General features: G+C 51.1%; 1 protein-coding gene across 7 annotated transcripts in view; it reads right to left on the reverse strand.

Annotated features, from left to right (window-relative positions):
- The window catches only part of PEMT (phosphatidylethanolamine N-methyltransferase), a 71564-nt gene that overhangs the window by 36033 nt on the left and 8713 nt on the right, over window positions 1–26818 (reverse strand). For 3 of the 7 annotated variants that reach the window (XM_080924500.1, XM_080924504.1, XM_080924503.1), the window contains exon 2: window positions 23110–23217. In XM_080924500.1, coding sequence (XP_080780626.1) covers window positions 23110–23217 — 108 coding nt within the window. Of the gene's footprint in view, window positions 1–13419; window positions 13464–23109; window positions 23218–26319; window positions 26429–26818 lie in introns of those variants that run through there. The other 4 variants (XM_080924501.1, XM_080924502.1, XM_080924506.1 and 1 more) reach the window with 4 other exon arrangements.

Consider the following 26818-nt stretch of genomic DNA (forward strand, 5'->3'; position numbering starts at 1 on the left):
GGTTTGTACTGAGGCTATTAGCAGGAATGACCCCATGGCTGCTGCCCACTGGGGTGCCTGTCCACAAGAAGACTCTGAAATCCATCCTGAAAGCACGGTGGCCTGGCCAATAGGCTGGGGACATGAGGGACTAAGCAGCCTGCAGCGCTATCATGTGAGCTGGATCTGTCAATAGCCCAGAGAAGCATCTGTCAATACCCCAGAATTGTGAGCTACAGGAAACACTCAGAAGAGCTGTGTGGCACCTGCTTGCCCAATAGCCAAAGTCTCCATGCCAGCTTGCCACCAACATCAGGAAAGGGGAGTAAGAAAGGGTTATCTTAGCACACATAGCTTCTCTCTTGGGCCAGCTCCACTCTCCACCTGCAGCTTTTCTCTGCAGACATACCCTCATCAGGGCATCTCATCCGGGCATCCTTGGGTCTCCCCTGCAGGTTTCAGAGCTTCACATGTGGCCTTGCAGGGACTCCTATCAAACACTGCCTAGCCTTGCTCTTGCGTCCTTCATGCATCTGAAACCAGCCCCCAGTGGGAAATGCTGCCATGGTCTGCCCCCAGCTGACAGAGCCTGACCCCACCCGGATTACAGTTGCACTGGCCATTATGCGCTAACCCTGGGGAGACGCTTTCCTAAGTGGTGGTTTCACAAATCAACAAGATAGAGCCTCAGTGTTGCTGTTCTTGCCCTGAACACTTTACTGCTGTCCTAGTTCTGAGCCCAGGTTTCTCTTTAACAATTACCTCTTGTCAGCAATCTCCTTGTGCTATACTTCAAACGCGTGCCCCTCACCAAACTTCACATTTTCCTACCGTTCTGCACCACTTTTTCCTGTCTCTCACAATAGATCTGGATGAGAGGGCTGAGCAGTAACCATAGTAACCATGATGCAGCCTGAATGCTAAACTTTGTCTTGAAATTTCCTTCAGCAAACAAATTGGTCCATTTCCTTTAAATTCTGCCTCACTCAGGTTCCCAGAACATGGGAGGAATACTTCCAGATTCTTTACCAGAATATCACATTAATAACCTTCATCCCATTCCTAACTCCTTATGCCTCGCTCTCCTCAGCCCTGCGGCCATCTCTCAGCAGTCTTGTCTTGCAGGCTCCCATCAAAGTGGCCTATTAAACTCTGCCTGTGGCTTTTCAAGGGCATTATTAGCCCAAAGTTCCAAACCCTTGCACACAGTCCTCCCACAAACCACTTCCAAAGGCCTAAGAACCACCCTGTCAGGGTTACTACTCAGCAACAATGTTCTGGATGTATCTGTTACTTTCTCCATTACTGGGATAAAATGTCTGACAGATGAAACACAAGGAAGGGTGTGCTCTGGGCCTCAGTTTGAGGGAACAATCCACCATGACAAGCAAGTCTTGACAGAAGGAGCTTCAGACTGCTGATCACATTGTATCCACAGCCAGCAAGCAGAGAGAGGTGAGTGCTTATGCTTCCTTTCTTTCTTTGACTCCATTCAGGACCCCAGCCAAGGCAAGGATGCTGCCCAAACTCAGAATGGATCTTCCCAACTCAATTAACCTGAGCAAAACACTCCCTCAGACACACTCACAGACACACCCAGAGCTGTTTTCTACATCCCGTCAAGCTGTCAGTCAAGAATTATCAACCACAGTGAGCACACTGCACTGGGGTTGCTGTGGGTTTGTAGTGGTGTGGGCTGGCAGAGTGTGGCAGGGCCTGTTCCGCAGCAAGCTGGGAGCTCTTGGACCAGAAGATGCTCTAATGTCCAGAGGTAGGATAACCAGTTCTGGCCTCCAGAAGAGGACTCTGTCCAGGCCATGGCCGCAACCTTCTGCAGTGACAAGCATGTTTTTAAAACAACCTCTTGTGCAAAGAACATGAGAAAACCCACAGAAGCAATTAACCAAGGCTCATGGGGCTCCCAGAGACTGAACTAACAATCAAGGAGCCTGTATAGGTCCGACCTCAGCCCTCTGCATATATGAATGTTATGTTTGTGTAGCTTGGTGTTCTTGGGGTGCTCCTAACAGTGGGAACGAGGGCCATCTCTGACTCTTTGGCTGCTTTTGGGGACCCTTTCCTCCTACCCAGCCTTAACAGGAAGAGATGTGCCTAGTCTTATTGCAACTTGATATGCCACATTTGGTTGATGTCCCTGAGAGGTCACTCTTTTCTGAAGGGAAACAGAGAAGGAATGGATCTGGGGGAGAAGGAAATGGGGGTAGAGGAGTGGGAGGAGAGGAGGGAGGGGAAACTATGGTAGGGACATAATCTATGAGAGAAGAATCTAAACAAAACAAAAAGCATTCTTATTCTAGAATATTCTGAGATTACCAAACCATAGCAGAAACAGTGAGAACTATCTGCATGCCTCTACCCAGCTTCCTACAATCACCACACCAATCAGACAGAGGTCAGAGGTCACAACCACAGCAACGACACACTGTTAAGGTGTGGGCAAAAGCTATAGCTTCAAGGTATAGTAGACTGGAAAGGCCTCACAGCTACCATGTCAGCATGGGCAACAGATGCCTGTAAATCCATTACCAGGCTTGCATGTCCACCTGGTGCAATGCCGGAGGTCTTCCCTCTGGGACAGTGGCTCTCAACCTTCCTAAGACTGTGGCCCTTTGACACAGTTCCTCATGTTGTAGTGACCCCTGACCATAAAATTATTTCCATTGCTACTTCATCACGGTAATCTTGATACTGTTATGAATTGTAATGTAAATATCTGTGTTTTCTAATGGTCTTAGGTGACCCCTGTGAAAGGGTCACTCAATCCCCAAGGGGGGCCACAACCCACAGGTTGAGAACTGCTCTAGAGACTGTGTGCCCTCAGGGAGGGAAGGTGGCAGGGTAGATAAGCATGGGGAGGTATGTACCCTGGCCCACAGCCATGAGGACAGAAAAGTCAGCCTGCTTACAGAAATCCAATCTCCACACCACTTCACAGAGAGGTGTGACTGTCCCTGAAAGCAGTGTCTGACAGCTAGAGGCTGGCAGCAGCTGGACACAGGGACTCTCTCTCTCCTCACTGGGAACAGTCTAATTCTAAATATCACACTCTGTGCTAATTAGTACCCCCCCAACAATACACACACACAATGTTTCAGAGGAAGAGGGTGCTCCAGGGTGTCACCCCCGGGGGTGCACACAATGTGACAGAACAGCATGCTCTCTGCTTATTCACGGCCTGCTGAAGCTCAGGCTCTCTAAGGGGATGATCTGCATAGGTCTTCTGTAACACTTATCAACTCAGGTCTAAGCAGCCCCACAGTGCTTTGCAAATATACAGCTAGGACAGAGTTTGGAGGCCCCGGGGATACTCAGTATGCACAAGTCACACAGAGGCATCCTACTTTAGGACACAGGGTCTCCATCCTTCACAGATACAGCCGCCTCCCTGGAGATGCCGCTGTCATAATCTGCTCCGTGTGTACTGGAGACCCATCATGAGCCCGCCCACAGAGCCCATGAGTAACATCAGCGCTGTTTACAACAGTAAACTTTGGGACAAGTCAAACAACCGCCAACCGGTGAGGGAATAATGCAAGAACCGGAGGGCACCTTTATGACAGAATATTGACTGGGCAGCTATGAAAAAGAACAAGAGGCAATGCAGATGCCAAGTGAAAAACCTCCAGAGCCCACTGAAAGCCATAAGAACGCCCAGGGGGTGAACATCACAGCTTGTCTAGCACTTCAACACACTCAAGTGTGTGTGGAGGGAAAGACCCAGAATGACACGCAGGACTGTCACACCAAGAGGGAGGTCTTAACCCAGGTATGGTAGGGACCACCTTTAATCCCAGCACTGGGAGGTAGAGGCAGGCGAGCCTGGTCTACAGAGTAAGTTACAGAACAGCCAGGGATACAAGAGAAATCTTGTGTTTAAAAGAAAAAAGTGCTTTTTGTGCCTTAAGATACCTCATGCAGATGAAACCTAAGAAGGCTCCCCAGAAAATGGCAATAGGACACAGAGGAGCTTCAAAGGAGACACACTCACCTATTTTAAGATGTATTTATTTTTTGTATATTAGTACACTGTAGTTGTCTTCAGACGCACCAGAAGAGGGCATCAGATCCCGTTACAGATGGTTGTGAGCCACTATGTAAATTGCTGGGGAATTGAACTCAGGACCTCTGGAAGAGCAGCCAGTGCTCCTAACCACGGAGCCATCTCTCCAGCCCACTACTGAACATTTTATCATACATTATTACTTTAAAATTTAGTTTCTGTAAAAACAAAAACAACATGTGTGCACGCTCTCAGTCCCGCCTAGAGGACCACTGAGGATCCGCCCTGTTACAGGACAGCTTCTATCCCGGTCCTGCTGCTTTTACTCCTCGGTGCTTTCTAACAACCGATCATGTGGAGGAGGGAAGCACAGAACGAGGCACCAGGATGGGAGCGGGGTGGGTGCCCGGCCCTTGCACAGTGAGATGAGGGTGCGGTCAGAAATGCTGAGCACAAGTAGGGTTCTGCAGAGCAGGGCGCCAGGCTCACCGACACAGCTGTGTCCAGTGGCACCTGACATAACTCAGGGCAGTAACTGGGAGCTGCTAGTGACTTTCTGTGACACGGTTGGGGCGCCTGGGTAATCTAGAAAGAGTGCTGGCCAAAAAACAGAGGAGACAAAAGAGCTTAGGAGTTCACTAAAGGCTGGGTGTCTCAGAGGTGAAACAGACCTTTGTGTAGAAGCCATGGCTGACAAGTGACCTCATCAGCCTGTTCAGACCTTCTTGTGTCTTTTGTCTCTTAACAATGAAGAACTTGCTTCCAAAAGGTAATGGTCACTTCTGATATCTCCAGACTCTTTCCAGTATAGGAGAACAGCTTTTAGAACTAAAACATACTCATAGTCTGCAGGGACCTTAGGCTAACTTTGGTGCCCACAGAGTCACTCCAGCCTAGGCAACTCAGTCAGTCCCCATAGGCAATATGCAGTCATGATGGACCGGTTTTCTCTCATGGAAATGTGTCTGACCCACAATTAACAAGGGACAAGATCATGCCGTCATTTTTTCTTTCTAAATATCCTGCTGCCATTTTGACATGAAGACCAAAGGTCTAAAATTAGCATCTCACACCTCATTTTCCAAGCTCCCAGTAGAAGAGGTGTAAATCCACCTGTTCAGAAGAACATTGTCTTCTGAACACAGAACATGCTGCTCCCCCAGTGGCCTCTCCGCTCCAGTAGGAACCACAGGTGGGGGTAATCTGCTTTAGTAGGCCTAGAAGCCCTGGCTGGAGCAGCCCAGCTTCTCCCAGAATCCCCAGCTACAACCCTCCCTCCTAGGAAGCAGTTTAGAGCCAAGAACACCTGTCCAGCTGGGGCTTCAGAAGGCTTTTATGTGCTATATTCTTTGCAGACCCAGGACAAGACCTGAAAGGACTTCATGTTACTGCCTCCCTGTCCTAGCAACAAAGTCAGATGCAAGGATATAGAACAGGTGCTGGACATGACCCTCATAGCCTGAAAGCTTGCACCCCCAGCCAGGAAAGGAGAGCCAAGCTTACCCCGTCTACCTGTCATGAGGCTAGCAAGGAGAATTACAACATACCCTTAAAGTGGCCACCTTAGGGTAGGCTGTGGACATAGAAGACATTGCACATCGAGACTCCATGTCTGCTCAGCTATCTGTGACCCTCCCTGCTCCCTTGGGAAGGCTGTGGGGGACTGAAGAAGGAAGGTGAACACTCATAGGTTCCTATCATCAGAGGCCACATGGGTCCCCTGGTAGGCTTCTGGTGCCTTGGCCTCAAAGAGATCCCTCAAGTAAAATTATGGGCCATTCCCAACTCTAAAACATCAGTATCCTTTCAGTACACCGAAGGGCCTTCTGTCTACCTGATTTCCAATACCAGACCAACCCAGACATTTCCCAGCATCCCATGTGTGGCCACCTCTCTGGAGAGCCAATTGTGGAGACTTTAGGTCATGCACACCATCACATGAGACCCCAAGCTCCTTGAGATGATATCATAGAGCCAAGTGAAATCTAGAAACTTCTATGGATAACACTCTAAAATTCCTGACATCTGTTGTCACCTCAGAAGATCTAGCTCCTGGCTGTGGCAGGTGAACACATTTCCTTGCCCTCCCTTCCACCTGGCACACACTCAGGCAGCGGGTGAGGAACACCACACTGCGTGTACACTTTGGATCTGTGGCCTGGCCCATGAGAAGGAGCTGGCCTGGAAGATAAGAATTGGGAGACCACATTGGAGCCCTGTAGAAAGCACCCTGAGGCTAGACCAGATTGGAGCCTTGTAGAAAGCACCCTGAGGCTATCAGAATCCAAGTGCCCTCTGCCCCACCTCGGTTCCCCTCCGGATCCACACTGCTTCTTTCCAAAGCACCTCACACAGAGGAGGTCTGGTTTCAGAGTAAAGGGGGTGTGAGCATTGAGCCTGCCTTCTGGAGCTAGAGGCTGTTAAGTCAGACCCTCCATCCTTTGGCAAACAGTGTGAAGTTGTTGACAGTCCACAAAGGAGCAAAGATGTCAACATACCAAAGTTTATGACTTTTCCAACCATGTCCCGCTTCAGGGAAAACTGTCAGCTTTGGAGGCATTAGTATGACATTTTTACGATACTCCAGCTCTGTTGGCAGGGGTACGGCAGCTTGCCTCCCCAGGTACTGGCCACATTCAAAGCCAGCAGACACGTGCTGTGAGTCTTGTAGGCCCTGTAACAAAGAGCCCTCGGACTTCATTTTCACCAGTTAACGATCAGAAAGGTTTCACCAGATTTTTAAAGCACACATACAACACAAAGTAAAAGGAGGGAAGGGCATAAAGTTCCCATGTGCTCACATGCACATGAACTCACCCTCAGGCACCAGTGCTCTCTGAGAGCAGACGAAGCACATGCAGGAGCCATAAACGACACACGCTACCATCAACTCTAGGCACCAGGAGAAGTAAGAAGAGACCAAAGAGTTCAGAGGCAATTAAGGAGACCCTGTCCAGGCCACAGGCTCTCCAAAGCATGGCCGGGCCCTGGTCAGATTCACTTCCCCTTGAGATTGGCCCACCCAGAAGGGCTCAGGCCAGGTGCCTAATACATCAGGAACTCTGGCCATGCTAGAGTCACTGAGGGCCAATCCCCACCCCAGGTGGGTTCCTGTGGGCCTCTAAACACTTGCAGGGGGCTCTGAAGGATCTCATCTCTTCTAACAGAGGCCAGAGGAGCCACGCAAAGCAGGAGGGGGGTGAGAAAGTAAGGGACACACTCTGGTTTACTGGAAAGAGCCTACAGCAGTCACTCTGCTAATGGGAGAGCCAGATGCATCCAAAGGGACAGTCCAGTGGCACTATAGCTCTGTGACAAACTATTCATCATCCAAAGAGCAGGATGAAGAGAGAGCAAAACCACAGATCCTGAAGACCCCAGGGGCTCAAGGGAGAAGGCACAATTTGCCTCTGACGCCCCAAGCTCTCCCCTACCTCCTGACTCCCTTCCTTCCGTACTTCTCCTTTGTAGTGATGCCCAACCCCACCCCGGAAACCTCTGGTGCTGACCCAGGCTACCTGCCCAGCCATATTCCACTTAAGACACAGCTAGCAAGGGCCATGCTGCTTTCTCAGGTTTAAGTGGGTCAGGCAGAAGCCCAACCCGTTTATCTTGCACTAGGCTCTGAAGCTTTTGTTTCTTGGTCCCACCACTCACTATGAAAGGTGGGGAGCTCAGAAAAAAAAAAAAAAAAAAAAAAAAAAAAGCACACATTAAACAGGAGGGAGCCGGAAATGAGATGTGGAAGATGAAATGCTGGTGGCCCACAGAGCTGTGCGAGAGGCTGACCAGATAGGCGGCAGCCTCATGAGACAAAAGGCTCATCCTGGTGACCATGGAGACCAATCAGCAGACCCCCTGGATGGGCTAGCTTCCTGTTCACTTCTAAGACCCACAGCTCCTCCTAGAACAGTGTTTCCACAGGGAAATGACCAGGAAATGGGCACTGGATGGGCAAAACTGTGAGTCAGGCTCAGGCTGCACGTTCAGTGCCTCTGACACAGACCACAGAGGCCAAGCTATGGGACACAGCAAAAGTGCCTGGAAAATGAAGCAAGGTAGAAGAAACGACAGAGCAGGAGAGCAAGGGAGGGACACACGTCTTCACAGAGAGCTATCGGGGAACAGGGAAGGGACTCAGACAGCAACAGGTGACATCCTTACTTCCTGAGGCCTGGGCAGCTGTGGAGAACAGCCCTTGGAGAAAGCTCTGGCTCCAGGAAGAGAAATGTCAAGGTAAGCCGAGAGCCAGCCTAGCACCTCTTGGTAGGTACCTTGGATGGTCAAAGAAATGGTACCTTAGATGGTCAAAGAAAAGCAAAAACCAGCAAAGGGATCAACTATGGTGGCCAATCAACATACTGAAGCATGCCTGGTGGGCTGGGTCAGAAACCAGAGGCCCAAATGATTGACACTGTGGTAGGCTTTCTGCTGGGGGAGGGGGCGAGCAACAGGAGGTGCAGGCCAGAGCAGAGGAAAAAGCACAAAAATGAATTGGTACCCAACTGGACAAAAGGCAGAAGTGGCTGCCTACTCTCCAGACCCTTGCATCCTTCACACAACAGCCAAAGTCAGAGGGCCACCTCTGGGTGTGCCCCATTGGCAGAAATAATAAACAAATACCCAAGTATAGGTCATCTGAGGAAGAGACTGAGGCCTTGAAAGGCAAAGAACTTCCCTAGATACAGACAGAATCGGCAACAGGTGATGTCCCAGACGCCTGCCCACTCTATGGAAGTCCCACAGCCCTACATTCTAGGAAGTGTCCAGAAGGCTCAGAGGAAGATCAGGGGAAAGAGGTCATAGAACCCATGGCGGAAGCACAGTCGCCACAAATGTCAGCACTGTTAGCCAAGCGGGCCCATGAGGAAAACTTCCACAGAACCCAGAGGCAGTGCAGTGACTGGCCTTATTTATGGTTTCCCATATAACCAGTCTGCTGTGTCCACCCTGTACCCTGTTTCCACCTCAATCATGTGTGCACCTGGCATCCCGACCTACCACATCTAAGCAACTCTACCTTGCTCTGCTCTAACTGGTACACTGCCCCCAGTGGCCTTCCACCGAGCCTGGCATGTGTAAGATGTGACGAGGGACGGCTCAGACCTCTTCAGCACTGTTTAGTCCACATTCTTCCCTGCTTTCCTGCTGTTCCTCTGACCCATGTTTAAATCTCATTTGCTCCTGGGGCCCAGGGAACCCCACAGGGTCAGTAGGACCCATGTTCCCCAGTCACCAAATCTTTACTAGGCACCAGCAAGGCAGGACAAATGATACCTCAGTTGCCCCTGCCAAGCTGGGGCCTGCCCAGCGCTGTCTGGGGTGCTCCCCGCAGGGTATTTCATCAGCTTTCCCCACAGGCTGGGCAGGGTGTTGTGTAGCAGTTTCCTCTAGATTAAAACCTCCCATCTTGGGCTGGAGAGATGGCTCAGTGGTTAAGAGCACTGGCTGCTCTTCCGGAGGTCCTGAGTTCAATTCCCAGCAACCACATGGTGGCTCACAACCAACTATAATGGGATCTGATGCTCTCTTCTGGTGTGTCTGAAGACAGCCAAAGTGTACTCATATACGTTAAATAAATAACATTAAAAACAACAACAAAAAACCTCCTCCCATTTTGGAGAGACACTCCTTCACTCTGTAAGACCTGAGATATTACAAGGGAGGTTGGATATCAGGACCTTTTAAGACAGGATGCTTAAGACAGGGAGGTGAATCAGCAAGACATTCTAAGGCAAGGTGAAACAGGAAGTCCCTCAAACTGAGCAGCTTTTCTAGATCACTCCCTCCCCAGGTATATACATAAGCCATAAGGATTGGTGAGAGACTCTCAGACAAGATGGGGGCTTTAGGAGAGGCTCAGACCAGTGGAGCTGACTGGATGAGTCAGGACAGGCTGAACAGCCTAAGAGAAACAGAGACTAGCCAGAGTGCCTGGAAAGCATTTAGACCACTTAGAAAAGGTACTCTCCAAGTTACCGAGTACTACAAAGGCTGCGCAGTGTTCCAGGTTCCCAGCTTTCATGAGCTGTCACTCATGCTGCAGCGGGCTTTGGTGATGCAGCTGTGTTGGAGTTATTTCTGCCCCTTTAAATTACCCCTCACCCATATTCCAATGAGCAACCCCAATAAATCTTATTGGTTCACCAAGTTGGACTTCAGTGGTTCCAGTCATCAGTTTCTTAGGTAGTGTGAATAGGTATCTGTTCATGTCTCCCAAGAATAGCACACAATATGGGGGCAGGCGGAGAGGGTCTGCCAATGCTGTTCAAAGGTAAGGAAACTAAAGCACAGCTCTGAGGCTTTGCCTGCAGCTACTCAGCAAACAACACCCAAAACCATGAGTAGGGCCCAGGGTGGGTGCTCATCGAACACACTGTACAGCCTGGGAGGATCCCACAGGCAAGAGGATGGGCCAGTTCTTTTAAAACCACAGCTGCCAACCATGGGGGTGGAGAGGCAGGGGCAAGAAGAGACAGCCCAACACAGCAACCGCAGACTCCTACCCTCCATTTACAGAGGGGAAAACCAAGGCTCTGTGAAGCCAAAATCCTGCCCAGGCCCAAGTACTAAGAGGTAGAAGGGGAGGTATGGGTCTGAGTGTGCTCAGAGGCCTGCTGGAGTGGGAAAACATGACCGAGCCAAGCTCCTGAGGATGTCCAGGAAGGGTGGCAGGCTGAAGGACACAAAAGTGTCACTTCCACATGACTGCTTCACGTGGCTGGCCCATGTGCAGCCCTGTCAACAGAAGACCTGCATATACTCAAAACATTGACATAGGAAAGACACAGGCATGCATACACCAGCCCAGAAATAAGACCATGGAGAAATCCCTGCAGGGCTGCAGGGCGCTTGTGGCCCCACCCAGGCTCTAACTGACACTGGTGACAGGAGCATGGGGGTCTTTTCCTGCTGGCAGCAACTCCGGCCAAGCCATGCTGACATTCCAGGCTGTGTCTCTATCCTTCCTTAACTCGTCACGTGACATGTGTGCCGCCCTGAGGCCATGGGTATAAAGAGGGCAGGTAGAGGAAAGCACATGCAGATAGGTCCGGCTCTGTACTCGCTGCTGTGTGGCTCCGGCCATCAAAGAGCTCCGCTGACCCTCAGTGGCTATTTCTGTGAAATCTGGAGTCCCAGTGGCCTAGCGGAATGGGCTCCAGGGGCAGGGTGATGGCTAATCTTGGTTGTCAAACTGACTGCATCGAGTATCGAGTATCGCCAAGCCACGGGGCACTCCAGTGAGGAAGTTTCCTAAGCAGGCTATTGAAGCAGGAAGACACGCCCTATATGTGAGCCACACCTTCTGGTGGCAGCCCAGGTAACAGGGCATAGAGAAGAAAGCTTGCTTTTTGCCGGCTTGCCTTCGCTCACTGGCAAGTTCCCCTGTCCTGCTGCTCTGGCATTCCTTCACTAATATCCAAACCAATGTTTGTGAGGATTCCAACATAGACTTAAAGCCAGCAGCTCCCTAAAAAGTCTCCAGACCTCCAGGGCCACAGTGGAACTGCTAAGACATTCATTCACACGGGCTGAACTACCAGATTCTTGGCCTCTCCAACATAAGACAGCTGTTGTTTGACTACCTAGATCTCTCGATCTCTCTCTCTCTCTCTCTCTCTCTCTCTCTCTCTCTCTCTCTCTCTCTCACACACACACACACACACACACACACACATATACATTCATTCACACACACACACACACACACACACACATACACACACACACACACACACACACACATTCATTCTATCAGTTTTGTTTTTAGACAATCTTGGGACTATACCAGGGACACAGAGGGGGTTGTGGGATATTGGGGAAAGTACCGGACCCCACCCCCCATTTATCTGGTTAGGTTTGTCACTTGAAAGGGGGAACCTCGGCTGAGAACTTGCCTTCATCAGCCTGCTCTGTGAGGGTGTCTGTTGGGCATTATCTTGATTAGTGATTGGTGTAGAATCACCCAGCCCACTGTGGGCAATGCTACCCCTAGGCTGGTGGCCCTGGATTGTATTAAGAATGGTGTTTAAACAAGCCTAATGTGCAAGCCAGTAAGTAGCAGTTGTTCTTCCATGGTTGCTGATTTCAAGTCCTACACTGAGCTCCTGCCATGGCTTCCCTCAATGACTGTGTGTGACCTGCAAGCACAATAAACACTTTCCTCCACAAGCAGCTTTGGCCAGTGTTTATCACAGCAACAGAGAAACCTAACTAGGATACCTATCCGTGTGGCTGCTTTACCCCACTGCCTTTCAGGCTGAGACCCCGTGACCCTGCCCTTATTCAGGCTATTAGGGAAGACACATCTGGGAACAGAAAATCCCTCCTCCTCCGGGCAGGCCACCACTCACCTCTCTCTCATCAACCTCCCTGGCTCTCAGCCCCAGCCCAAACCACACTTCTAACAACAGATGCAGAGGACAAACACACATCCCTTGCTCCACTGCCATGCATGGCAGAAGTGCTCCTTGTCCCCATGTCCTCCCTTCTAAGAGCAGGGAGCCCCAGTGGGGGCTAGTGGGCTTGATTTCTGCCCTGGACACCTCAGAGAAACAACCCTACCTGAGTCAAGGTGACACCCCTGTTCGCAGAGGTCAGGGACTCTGCATACTCGGCCTGGGAATACTGTTTCCTTCCTTGAAATCCACACGTTGCCGACCCCAGGGCTCACCAAGGTGGCCAGACACCTCTTTGGGAAGCAGCAGGAAGAGAACCCACTGTATAACCCCACCTGCCTACCACACAGATGGCCTCTAGGTCCCTCCTAGGCAGGCAGGAAGGGCAGGCACAGAAAGATGGATACAACTCTTCCATGATAGGGGCTTGAGGTAGATACCTGGCCTATGTAGGCTGTTACTGGTACCCTTGTGGAAAAGACAAGCCTTTGGCCCTGTGTACCCTAATAACTACACCTGCAGTAAGGCCCCTCAATCCTTCTCACAAGGATGGGCCTCCATTGAACCAAACCTGCAGGGAAAACCTAAAGTGTGGTGTGCAAGGTAGCCTGCAGGACCAGCGACAGATAAAAGGCCATCAAGGTGGCCAGAGCCTCTCGGGCTGGGAAGGAACAGGCACAGCTCATGGGCTGAGTAGTTACCTACAGCACACAAAGGCCCAGGTTAGAACCCCAGCAGTGCAAACAGCAGCAAAAGCTTTTCAAACTATCCAGCTAATGACGGTGACAAAGGACCCACTGCCAGTACTGCGTGTTGGAAATTATATGATTGTTTCCCCGGGGGCCCATGTCACCCACAGTGCATGCAGTCAGGTAAGGTGGAAGAGGGGGTTGATGATGTCACTGGCCCACTACGTCCAGGGCCAGGCCTCGCCTTCCCACCCTCTCCACTCCCTATACCACAGAGCAAGCCACACTACAAGCCCCCACATCACAGAGCAACTTGTCCCAGCTACCATACCTTGCCACCATGATGGTCTGAAGTTCCAGGTTCAGTGAGAGACCCTGTGGGATGGCATCCAATGTTAACTTAAACCTCCACCTGCACATACAATCTCTCTCTCTCTCCCTCCCTCCCTCCCTCCCTCCCACACCAGCACAGACCTGCAGCTTGGGTTTACTTCTGCACTTCTCACATCAGCAGTGATGAATGAGTGGATAAGGAATGAAGCACACGAACAACACCATCCAACCACACAACAAAGAACAGACTCGGGCTGAGGAGACAGCTTGGTTGATAAAGTGCTTGCCAAATAAGCACGAAGAACTGAGTTTATGCTGAGGCAAGGTGGAAGCCATGTAAAATAAAACAAAGCAAAACAGAATAGTGGTACACTGTGATCCTTGAACCAGAGAGGCAGGAATAAGCGGATGCCTAGGGCTGGCTCACTGGCCACTTTAGAGAGCCTGCTCAGTGAGCTCTAGGCCAATGAGAGAACTTGTCTTAAACAACATGGATGATTCCTGAAGAACAATACCCAAGGTTGCTCTCCAGCACACACACACACACACACACACACACACACACACACACATGCATACATGGAGTCCTCTGGAGAATATTACACTAAGTGAAATAAGCATGATTTTACTTGTGTGGAGCTAAAGCAGACACGGTCAGAGGAGGGAAGGAAAAATGAGAGGAAAAAAATACAGACGAAAGGGGAAGGTGGAGAATGACTGCCTGATGTCAAGAATTGTCTTTTAATTGTCTTTTCCAACAGCTTATCACAAGTGCATAAAAAAGTAGAAGAGAGTTGGAAGGCTCTCAGCATGAGGCAATGATAAATGCTTAAGATGATCAAAATGTTGCTTAAACCTGGTGTGATCGGTGCACCCTGTAGACACACATGGAAACCCAGTGTGAGTGGTGCACCCTGCAGACACACATGGAAACCCAGTGTGATCGGTGCACCCTGCAGACACACATGGAAACCCAGTGTGATCGGTGCACACTGCAGACACACATGGAAACCCAGTGTGATCGGTGCACCCTGCAGACACACATGGAAACCCAGTGTGATTGGTGCACCCTGCACACATACATGGAAACCCAGTGTGAGTGGTGCACCCTGCAGACACACATGGAAACCCAGTGTGAGTGGTGCACCCTGTAGACACACATGGAAACCCAGTGTGATCGGTGCACACTGCAGACACACATGGAAACCCAGTGTGATCGGTGCACCCTGCAGACACACATGGAAACCCAGTGTGATTGGTACACCCTGCACACACACATGGAAACCCAGTGTGAGTGGTGCACCCTGCAGACACACATGGAAACCCAGTGTGAGTGGTGCACCCTGCACACACACATGGAAACCCAGTGTGATCGGTGCACCTGTAGACACACATGGAAACCCAGTGTGAGTGGTGCACACTGCAGACACATGTGGAAACCCAGTGTGAGTGGTGCACCCTGCACACACACATGGAAACCCAATGTGAGTGGTGCACCCTGCAGACACACAAGGAAAACTGGTATGATCAGTACACCCAGCAGACATACATGGAAACCCGGTGTGATCGATGCACCCAGAAGACACACATGGAACTCTAGTCCATACATATTTCAGCTCTGCTGTGCCAAACAGAAGACCCAGGAGTGGATTGAAATAAAGGGACAACAGTCAGGCTGGCTCTAGGCTTGCAAGGGCTATGTTGTATCTCATGAATCCCAAAAAGAACCTTGTAGGGTCCACTGAGCTATCTGCAAGTTCCTTTTACAGATGGAGAAGAAAGATGAGAGATGGCCAGGGGACGCCTGTGTGCTCCCAGCAGAGTAGGGGAGACCACTCCTGGCCCTACCCCTCCCAGAGCCACCACACATTGACTCTTCAGGAAGGAGGGTGCTCTTGAGCCATCTATCCTTTTCAATCCTAGGCTTAGCCCTGGGTATCAGTGGATGGCTCCCACCCTTCCCTGGGCTTTCAGGAACTCAGTCTGAGAGAAAGCAGAACCCACATTTACCATTAACAGTTCCCATGGCCAGGGCTCAGCTCTACAATGAGCTTTAGGGAGACCTAAAGGAAGATGCTTAGCCGTATTTGCTCAGGGCCAGAATCAGAGTTGTCTATCTGAAGAAAGAGATGGGTAGTCAAGCAATGATGTGTGGAAATCCCTTTGGAAAGAATGAACAGAACAGGCAAAGGCACAGAGGCACACTGAGAATTGTCTGTCTGTCTGTAGCGTGGTAATAAGTCAGGGGGCCAGAACTCCTGGAAGAATGTCCTCTTGAAGCTAAGCCTGGGTCATAAAAATACTTCTCAGACCTGTAGTTCTCAACCTGTGGGCCACAACTCCTTGGAAGTCACGGGGTTGAATACAACATATCAGATACTTACACTACAATTCATAACAATAGCAAAATCACAGTTATGAAGTAGCAATGAAAATAATTTTATGACTGGGGTCAGCACAACATGAGGAATGTATTAAATGGTTGCAGTGTTAGAAAGGTTGAGAACCACTGCTCTCAGACCACGCTACAGCACCAGGATCAGGGCAGAGGCCGGGGCATCGCTGGAGGAACACTAGCACATGTAAACTCCTGACTTCAATCTTCAGAGAAGGAGGAAGAGAGGGGGAAAAAAGGAAGAACAGGGAGGGAGGGAGGAAAGCATTGCAGGAGAACAGCTTGGTCTGCCAGAAATACAAATGAAACAGTGAAATATTAAAATCCACTTTCTGTGTCCAGGAGGCCATCTATACCACACCGCACAATAAGCATCCTGTCCACCATCTCTCAGGTCTAGTGATGTCATCTATGCTTTGGTGTAGCCTTGAAACACCAAAATAATCTTCTACAGCAAAATAGCCAATACCAAAATAACCATGGAGGGAAGTCACCCTGGGCCTTACCCAGCTAGCATACTCTAAGACAACTGAACCCAGCACCTAGACCCGTGGCATGGAGCAGCCCTCCTTCAGCAGGTTTGCCCAGCCTCCTTCCTTCCTTTCCAAGCAGTCCTGGCACAGACTGTGAGAGACTGTTAATGGGCATTTCACTCCACATTGCTAGGATGCTGGTTTCTAAACCCCAGTGCCGGAGGGACCAGCACAGCTGCCATAAGTAGATGGGGTCAGTGAGGAAGTTAACGCTTCCGGCTAAACACGAATCCACTGCACTGCACTTGAGCTAACGCTGACAGGGTTCAGCTGTGTCACTGTTAAAGCTCATCTGCAGCCCAGGATGAGGCTGGGCCGGTATTGGTTCTGGAGGGCCACAGCTGAGACAAATGAGGGGAGACTTGGGTGGGAGTGCCACAGTGCACCAGGTGGCCATCAATCAGAGGCATTAGTGACAGGCTGGTGTGAGCCTGGTGACACAATCGAGGTCTCCTGCTGTGTGAGGCCTTCGGCTGCCTTGAGGTATAGCAACTAGCCAGGCCAGCCTCTGCAGCACAAAACAAGAGAAGACACCTGGCCCGAGCCCAGTGGGTGGGTCATGCCCCAGGTGCCAGATTTCTAAGCCAGATGGAGCAAGAATCTCAAAATGGCCACTGACGTCCCTGCCCATCACACTCACATGCACACGCTCACTCACACGGCTTGCCTCTAGGAAACAACCTGGGTGGCAGGCCAGGAGACACGATCATCCCCTCAGGGGAACCAAAACCCCTCTGACCCACTAACTTCACATCCCCCTGCAAGTTTCCCTCATCCCTCAATGAGCCTCCTCTTCTAAAAAGCCCACCTCAAGACATGCTCCACTCTACAGACTGGACGACTGATCCTCAAGCCTGGTACTTGCGTTCTCTCCTAAGTGCATCTGGGAGCTTGTGATGAGCACACCCTCGGCTCTCCTGCTTCTCTTCTGGTACCCACGATTCCCTAGCCAAGTGCTCACTCCGGGATGGCACAGTCATATCCTAAGACAACCCACCACAGGCCGGGCCTGGGTAAGAGGCAGGTTTCTACAGCTGGACAGACCTCAGTGCACAAACCTCACCTGACCAGTGGAGTCAGCAAGGCCAGAGCCAGACTGCAAACCTCAGCTGCCCCCCGTGGGTACGGAGGGAAAGCTTCTCTGGTACCCAGAGGATCCCTCACGCAGAGATGAGTGGCAGCTGGCAGGCTGGGAGCAGAAAACAGAAGATAAGGTGGCAGAAGAGAGAAGGCACTGAAGAGCAGAGGATCAGGGCTCGCGCTGGCCACTGGAGCAAAGCACAGCTCTACCTCCCCGCTAGCCACTCCAGGTGTGGGTAACGTCCTCCCTGTTACCATCTCCTCCCTCACCGTCACCTCCTCCCTCAATGGCATCTCCTCTTCCCTGTCAAATCCTTCGGTCTCCTCATCTCCTCGTCTTAGTCAGGGTTTCTATTCTGTGACGAAACACCATAAACAAAAAACAAGTTGGAGGGGAAGGGTGTCCTTGGCTTACACGTCCCCATAGTTCATCCTTGAAAAGTCAGGACAGGAACTCAGACATGGCAGGAACCTGGAAGCAGGAGCTGATGCAGAGGCCATGGAGAGATGTCACTTACTGGCTTGCTTCCCCTGGCTTGCTCAGCCTGTTTTCTTATAGAACCCAGGTCTACCAGCCCAGGGATGGCACCACCATAAGTGGAAGGGGCCCCCTTCATCAATCACTAATTAAGAAAATGCCTCACAGCTGGATTTCATGGAGACACTTCCTCACATCTCCTCCTCCCTGTTATCTCCTCTCCAACATTAGTATCTCCTCTTCTCTGTATCTCTATGTCACTGTCACCTCTCCCTCACTGTCACCTCTCCCTCACTGTCACCTCCTCCTTGTCCACTGTCACCTTCTCCTCCCTTACATTCATCTCCTTCCTCACTAGAGCATCTTCTTCCCTCATTGTCACCTCTCCCTCCCCACTGTCACCTCTCCCTCACTGTGACTTCCTCTCTCCTCACTGTCACCTCTCCCCTGCCTTCCCTTCCTCTCCTGTCATTCTCACCTACACAGTGCCACCTACTGTCCAGAGACCCTAAACTCCTTCCAAGGCACCTGTGCCACAGTGCCAGGACTCAAACTTGCCACATACAGCACATCAAGTTGTTCCCAAGTTCTGTAAGGACAGTCACCTTTCTCAGACTAGCTCTCCAGACACAGTGACCACTGCCTAGACCCACCCTGGAGGCCTTCAGGACAGCCTCCCAATGAAAAGTTGGCGCCCTCCTGAGCTGAGTTGTTTGAACTGGTATCTGCCTGCAGCTAAGCTTACCCTGTGGTAGTTGTGAGGCCCAAGTTGCCTATGGGTACCTGGTACAATCAACACTTCCTCAGAAGAGCATGATATGCCCCTCAAACTTTAGGGAAGGGCAGCTGCTTCTGACCTGAGGGAGTGGCTTGAATCTACAGCAACCAGAGTTCACAGAAAGAAACCTGGGAGGAACTCTGCCCTCTTCATACTAGCTGTCCTGATGAGAATCTTAGCAGCCCATGCTGCTGACTCCAGATACAGGACCAGGCTCTAGGATCCATCCCAGTCTGCCCTGGTGTCCAAACAGACTGTCTCCATTGGCTGCTGTCTACTGCCGGCCATCTGTTCCATCTGCTAATAGTAACAAAGCTTGTGTGACATTTCCTCAAGTAAACAGCCCAAGCTCAAGGCCACTGCTGGGATCCAGGGCCTGGCCTTCCAGGGCTCTGACCAGGCAAAGCATGGCCACTGGAGCTTCACAGAGCCATTTACCCCATCTCCCCTGGGATCTGTCATAAACCCTGAAGTGCTTTCCTTCCCAGGTTTGCCCAAGTGAGCGTGAGCTTATGTCAAATGGATACAGAATCTGTCCACTGGACGCTCCATAGAAGGCGAGTGGTGAGCCAGTCCATGTTCACGAAAACAGCAGTGCTTCCTGGGCATTCACTATGCCAGGCATGAGCACTGAAGAGGACCCTGGCTGGACCCTCAGATGCAGGTCAAGTAGCAGCTTCTACCTAGAACACAGTGCATGGCAGGCTGGGGACAAGATGGAAAAACACGTGCTTTGGGGCACTCTGGGATAACAGGATCAGTGTTCCTAGCAGCTGTGCTAAGGGATGCATAGGGTAGATACAGAGTGGGCATTCAGACCACTTGGGCCACGGCATTAGTCTCCGGAGACAATGTCACTGACCTCTGCTGGCAGGAGCAATGTGTTGGGTAACTGGCCCCAAAAGTCTCAATCTAGAGCCAGAGAAGGCGGGTAGAGAGGGAAAAAGACCTGGGAAGTGGTCTGCCAAAAATCACCACAGGCTACAGGGATAACAGTCTTCTGGAAGCCCTAGAAAAGCAGGGGCCATACATCCAGTAAAGGGCTAGGACCAGGTAACCAGAGATACAGGTAGAAAGACACCTGGCACAAAAGGGCCAGGCTAAGAGCTGAACCTCTGCCCTCAGTGACAGTCCTCCTGAGCCTGTAACAGCCACCAGCTTAGAGACTAGAGCAGCGCAGGTGCCTGCTACAGACATGGGGTCTGATGGTTCCCACTGACAGCTACTGGCTGGGGCTGCAGATTGGCTGCCCTGGCTGCGCCCAGTGTCTACAGCACTGGCAGAAGTATGTCATTGGGGCTGGGCTTTGACAACTTCATGTCTCTTAGCACTTTCAGCTTGCCCTGTCTACTTTGTGCTTGTAGTTACAGATGTGAGCTCTCAGCTCCCTGCTCCTTACCACGCTTACCCCTTGTCGGCACACCTCCCACCACGATGGGTTCTAACCCCATCAGTCAGGTAAACGCTTCTGAAGGTTGTTCCTGTATTCCATCCCAGCAACAGGGGAGTGACGAGTAAGACCTCCTCTCCTCCAGAACCCCATGGGCATCACTGATCTTCCCAGAAGCAAGCCAAGTTCATCCTTCATGCCATCCCTTCTTCAGCCATCCCATGTTGGTGAAGCAGCAGCCCTCCTGTTGGCCACACCAGACCACAACAGGACTGGCCACACTGCTGCTATGGCAAACCTGCCAGGCTTTTCCTTGCCACTCCTCCCACTTCCAGGGCCCCATTCCTCTGCATGCCACCATCTGGGCCTCTGAAGTGGACTGGCCTCCAGGCTCACCCTGGCTGCCTCCCCTCCCACTCCTCTCACTATGACACCATTAAAAAAAAAACCAAAACCCTCAGTCATACAACTTTCCCCCAGAAACCCGGCACTTTCTTATGCAACTGTTGGGTTTTGGCCAAAGGCCATCCCTTCAGACAGAGCTTCTCTGAATACCCTTCCTGTCTCTCCCTCTTACCTGCTTTGTCCCCTAAGGGGTGGGTTTGCCTGTTTTCTCGTTCATTGACCTTCCCAGGATGCCACTGCACCAGGGTCAGGCCCTCAATAAGTGTCTGAACAATAATGGACAAATCTCTTTGATATGGTTTGGACATGATTTTGATGTGTCCACTAACACTGACGTGCTGAAGGCTTGTTTCCCGGCATGATGGTGTTGGAGGAATTGGAACCCTTAAGAAGAGCAAGGGTGAGGTACTTAGATCATGGCAGACCTTCCTGGGAAGGGAGTGGCACTGGTCAGTCATAAAGTGAAACTCCCCACACACGCTCGGCCTCTGTGCATGTGGCCATTTTCCTTTCTGGTTCTCCATTATATTTTAAGTTATTTAGGGAGACAGGATCAGTGTTGGGATCTTCCAGAGATTATGAATTAAACATCCATCTTCCTCCTACACAGTCCTCAGCACCAGTTATTCTGTTGAAGCGGTGGTTCTCAACCTTCCTTATGCTGTGACCTTTCCATATCGTCCCCCATGCTGTGGTGAACCCCCAAACATAAGATTATTTTTGTTGCTACTTCATAACTGTAATTTTGCTACTGCTATGAATCATGGTGTAAACACCAGATATACAGCATATCTGATATGCCACCTCTGTGAAAGGGACATTTGACCCCAAAGGTGCTGTGACCCACAGGAAGAGAACTCCTGTGTTAAAGCAACAGAAAGGGGCTAAAACCCTCTTCCAACCAGTTTCCTAGAGTGAGAATGGCAGCGCCCTGCCGTGCCACTTTGCTGAGTTGCCAGGCAGAAAGCCTGGGCACAGTGAACCATGCCCAATGCTGCAGTCATAAGATGCTGCACCACTGGCCCAGCATGCCCCTGCTCACAGTGCAGTTCCCTGTCCCCACCAAGCGCAGAGCTAGGCTTCCAGCCTCCTGTCCTCCTGCAACCAGATGCTACCTGAGCTCCTCCAGGCTGCGGCTGACCCAACCATAATACGATGTCATTTTTCTCATTCCAAACTATGAGCTCACTCATTCTTCCACTAATGACTATACATCTTTCCAAGAAATAATGCTCTTCAAAATGGGGCAAAAAATAAAATAAAATAAAGGAACTGCTTATGATAAATGCACAGGCACAAGGCTCTCGTCTCCAAATTTGGGCTGTTGGGGCTGTGGATGAAACTCAGCTTCAAAATTGAGTGTGCAAGAACATACTGCTTGCTTCAAGGGTCAGTGGGAGATGATAAAGGGAGCTTTACCGTCAATGGAAGTACTCCCAATACCCACTGCACTTGGCCAGCTGTGCTCTCTGTGCTCAGCTCTCACTCTGGCAACTGCTAATCAGCCTAGGCCTCTTGGAAGACAGAACACAGGCTCAGCCAGCTATGCGATCCAGCAGCTTCCTGCAGGAGAGTCCTGTGCACACCACATCTAATGGAAAGCGAGTTAGGAGTGCGGTGTCTCCTAGCCAGGCCAGAAGCCTCTTTAGTGCCCTAGTTTCCTGATTCCCTTAAAACATCAGAAACGTTCTCTCCGGGCTTAAGATCAGTGTTTGTCCCCTAGAGTGTCCTGCAGCCTGGTAGGCTGGCTCCTAGGCGTGCAGGTTCCCAATGCACCAGGTAGGACGGAGAAAGCACACAGGAAGGGTGAGGATGACGTAGGGCAGGCTAAGGACACAGAGCATCGTGTGTCTGGCCTTGCCAGAAGAAAGCTATCAGGAAACCGGGGCCAGCATTGGCAATCTCTAGCAGCACAGTCCAAGGCTGTTTCTCAGGAGCCAGGGAAGGTCACAGTAGTCTTATCTGACCTCTGTACCCTTCCCAGCAGCCCCCTCCTAAGGCAGGTCCAGCATGTTCAGGACTGCAGGGACAAAACATTCAGAAGGTGACAGCTCTGTGCCAAGCATCCTGCCCCCACCCACCAGGTGGAAAAAAAGACCCAAGCCATATCCAGATGAAAAGAATACGGTGTTCCACCCTGGTAACAGCTGAACAACCACTAGTCTAGGATCCGTGTGCTGACGACTCCAACAAGCGCAGCCTTCTACAGTCTAGCTCGAGGGCAATCACAGGGCATCCCAGGCTCTGCCTCAGTGAGCACTCTAGCCTCCATTCCCATTAGTTCTTGTGTCATAAAATCCCAGACAGCCCAGGCCCTCCATTGAGAAAGCCTGCTGCAGGTAGAAGGACTCCCCTATGCAGTTGTCAGCTGGAGACTCTTGGTACACTCTAGGTCACCCTGATGCTGGCCCCTTGGCCTTCACAAAGGCAAGAGTCTCCCCGTCATTCAGTGTGCATTTACTGAGTACCCCCCTGGGAGGGAAGAAGGGAAGAGGGCCGTGACAGGCATGGGAAGGCAGAGAAGAGAACCACCATCTAGCCCACTGTCCATGTGTCTGGCTTTCTGGTAGCAGTGATCCCACCACACCAGGCTCACTAGCTAGCCGGGGGTCAGCGCGATGGTACTCACCACATTCCAGAAGAGCGGATTGAACACAATGGTAAGTATAGCCGCCACAAAGCTGGGCTCTGTGGGGTCCACGTAACCCAGCAGCCAGCTCATAACGGAGAGATCGGCCTGTAAGGACAGAGCTGCCATCAGCAGGAGGCCTGTCTAAGCAACACCCAGAAGCTGCCAGGAGGACCTGTGAGCCCCCAGGAGGCAAAGGAAGCTTGGGATATCCAAGTCCAGACACAGTCACTGCACTTAAGTCTCGTAAACAGAAGATAAAAGACTGAAAACTAGTCGGCCGTGTCAACTGTCATGAGAGCGCTATGCTAATGGTTGCGGAGGTGATCATGGGCACGCTATGCAGAGACCTGTGGCTCTAAAGGCAGCTTCCCAAGAAAGGAGTGCCACTCACCGTGGATGGGATTGAAATCCTCTTGGATGAGGGTTCTCATGAGACTCAAGGAAAACTCAGGTGGCCAAAATATATGGGAAGAGAAGCTCGGCCTCAGGAGACAGCAGGAAGAGCTAGTAACCACAGGTAATGGCCACCTCTCCCTGAGCAGGGGTAGGGGGGAGTATATGGGGGGAGTGGAGACAGCATGACTGCAACTGTGCAGCATGAAGAGAGCAGGTAGCACTGCTCCTGCCAGCTCACACTGACAATGACCCAAAGTCAGAGAGACAACCCAGGCCTATGGATATGGCTCAGTGGTAGAGCACTTGCCTAGTATGTACAAAACTTAGACTCTATCCCCAGTACCACCACCAAAACAAAACCACAAGATCAACCTAGGTAGCCAACCTAGAGAAATAATGTATGGCCAGGGTGTGTGTGTGTGTGTGTGTGTGTGTGTGTGTGGCACCTACCCACAGGTTCGTAGCTCCGTTTACATATAAAAGCCCTTGAAGTGCTTGATATGTGGGCTGAGTTGTCAGTGCTAGGCTGGGCTGCGGGCGCTATGCATTCTAGGATGTCTTGCAGCCCCCGATCCTGGCTTCTGCCCAGCAGAGGGTGGCAACTCCTCCCCACTGAAGTAACCAGAGATGTCTCCAAATGTAAAGCAGAAACAAACTCCCTGAGTGAGAGGGAGCTCTGCCCACAGGAGAGGAGAGGAACAGTCAGCCACTTTCTGCAGTGGGTTCTGGCACTGGGTGGTGAATATTGCTGGGTCCTTGTGCTCTTCTCTAAACGTCGCCAGTTTCCAGTTTAGGAAGGATCATGAAGGCCCAGAGCAGATAATATTGTATTGTCTCCCCCACATGCAACTGAAATAAAGTCACACTAAACTATAAAGAAGGCTTCGTGCACCAGGCCTCTGGCCTTTCTCAGACTCTGCTCTCACGGCATACTTCGATGTTTCATTTCAAAGCGTGCTTCCACCCCCCACGTGAGAGGAAGGAGAGGAAATAATGTGCTACATTTGCTAGTATGACACACACACAGACCCTCCCAGGGTTGCCCTTTCCTAGAAAGAAAGCAGCTGGTTCTACCCAAGTTCTTACTTCAGTCAGTGACCAACTCCTGGGAAGACTCAGCCTGCCATCCAGACCAAACTGCCCGGTGTGACACAGGGAATACCACAAAGTCACTAGGCATGAAATGTCTTCCACTGTGGCCTCCCTGCCCAGTCGGTTCACATTTCTCACCAGGATATGGGATCAAAGGCAGGCTAAGCATTTGCTAAACAACTCAAACCCGGTATTCAGCCACCCATATTCACCAGGTGTACACCAAGACTCCTACAGATGCCTACGGGCAGCTAGCAGCAAAACCAACATGTATTCTACTGACGTTCTAATATACATGCACCGCCAATAGAAACTTCGCAAGCCAGGCACATCCAGAGGTTAAATAACTACTCATTAACTAGAAGCAGCACTGGGCATGGTGCCACACACCTGGGATCCCAGAACTCAGAAAGCAGAGGCAGGCTGATCTCTGAGCCGATCTAGTGCATGAGCTGTCTAGTCTAGTGAGTTCCGGGTCAGCCAAGGTTACAAAGTGTGAGACTGTCTCAAAAAGCAAAGGTGAGAGAGGGGGTAGGGGACAGGAATAAAACAGGGTAAAATAAGTGGTGTGAATTCTCCCTCCCTCTCTTCTCTGCTCCACTCACCGTCAGAGACCACAGCCAAAGGCTACAGGTGTGGACCGTCCTGCTCAGCAGAAAACAAGCCCATAGAAGGTGCACCAGTGTGGGAGCAGGGACTGAAGCATCTCAATGAGATCACCAGGGTGTTGATAAATGACTGACAGAAACCTGCTCGAGACCGCAGGGAGAGATGAGCCTGAGGCCAAAGCCTCATCCCAGGCTGCTGATAGCTCAAGAACACGCAGGGAATACAGCAGGAATCTGCACCTCTGGGCAATGTCTCAGGAAGGCCTGGAAGAGATCAGAGCCTCCCAGCACAACCTTGGGCTGTGGGGAATATGCTCATGTGCTTCTAGGGCACATAACACGCATACAGGAGGAAGGCACTGGATCACCCCTCAGAATAGACCATGTGCCTGACAGGAAGAAGAGGGGACTGGAGCTGTGTGGCCCTAAAGCCTCTAGAATCTGAGCCTAACAAGAGAGCCAGTCTTTCTTCCCTTTGAGGACATGTATTAAGCATCCCTGATCACAAGGGCTGATCTGTGCTGGAAGCTGACCTAGGCACAAGGGTCCTGACTGGCCTGACCACTCCCAGAGCATGCTGCTCTTCCTTCTGTCAGCTGGACCACACACCCTTACCCAGCAGGAAGTCCATACACATCCCAACCTTTCCTTCCTATGCTGCATTTCTAGCCCCAGCCAAAAACTCCCATTGCTTGGGCACCAACACCACAGCCTCCCGCCACACCCTTGTCTCACTCTGTCTGTTCTGTCCTGAGATTCCTTACATAACCACTCCATTCCCTACCCTCACCACCTCTGTACTCAAGGCTCCCCCGGGGCACAGCAAAGGACCTTCATGAGCTCCTACCTTCCACTTCCCTCCTGAGCCCTCCTAGGTTGGCAGCTCACACCCTGCTGGCCACCCTCACTCATACCCCCTCACCTACATAGTAGGGCAGCAGGTGGACCCCATACTTCCCCCAGAGTGGACCTTCACGGCCTGCCAGTCCCTCACCTGCTGCCCATCCCTTCACAGAGGCTCCACACATGCTGTTGGGAATACCCTCTGCCCCTGTACATACTCAACAAACTCCTGCACATCCCTTAAGACCCGAATCAGACAGTCCCCTACTTCTGACCAAAGCACTCGATGGTATTCCTGGAGTCCAGCCTTTGTGAGTATCTGATCTTCGTCCCTGTCTTGCAGCTGCTTCCCAGGCTAAGGACCACGTTTTCATTGATCTTTGTGTCTCCATTTATGACTGCCAAGGCTGGCAGCAAGTAAATATTTGTTAAGTGAACAGAAGCCCTTCTTTCATCATCAATAAAATTTGAAGGCTAATGGTCATCTCCAAGGGGCTCAGGGGCTGAGCCACCACCCTATGGCCTCCTCCAGTCTGGCTTTGGAAAGAGACAAGAAATTGCCAAAGCAGCCCCTGGAGGGAGTTTTGCAAGCTGTGGGACAGCAGGGCAGCCAACATGATTAAGAGGCCCTTCTGGACACAGAGGCATTGCTTCTCCTAAGACCACAAGACCTGGAACCACCAGCTACCCAGACACTTTGCTTCATAGGCATGTATTTCTGCAGGGCTGGAAGATGAAGCAATGCTTTATGAGAGTTGGAAGAAGTG

This window comes from Micromys minutus, assembly GCF_963924665.1.
Source record: "Micromys minutus genome assembly, chromosome: 10".
NCBI classification, from domain to species: Eukaryota; Metazoa; Chordata; class Mammalia; order Rodentia; family Muridae; genus Micromys; species Micromys minutus.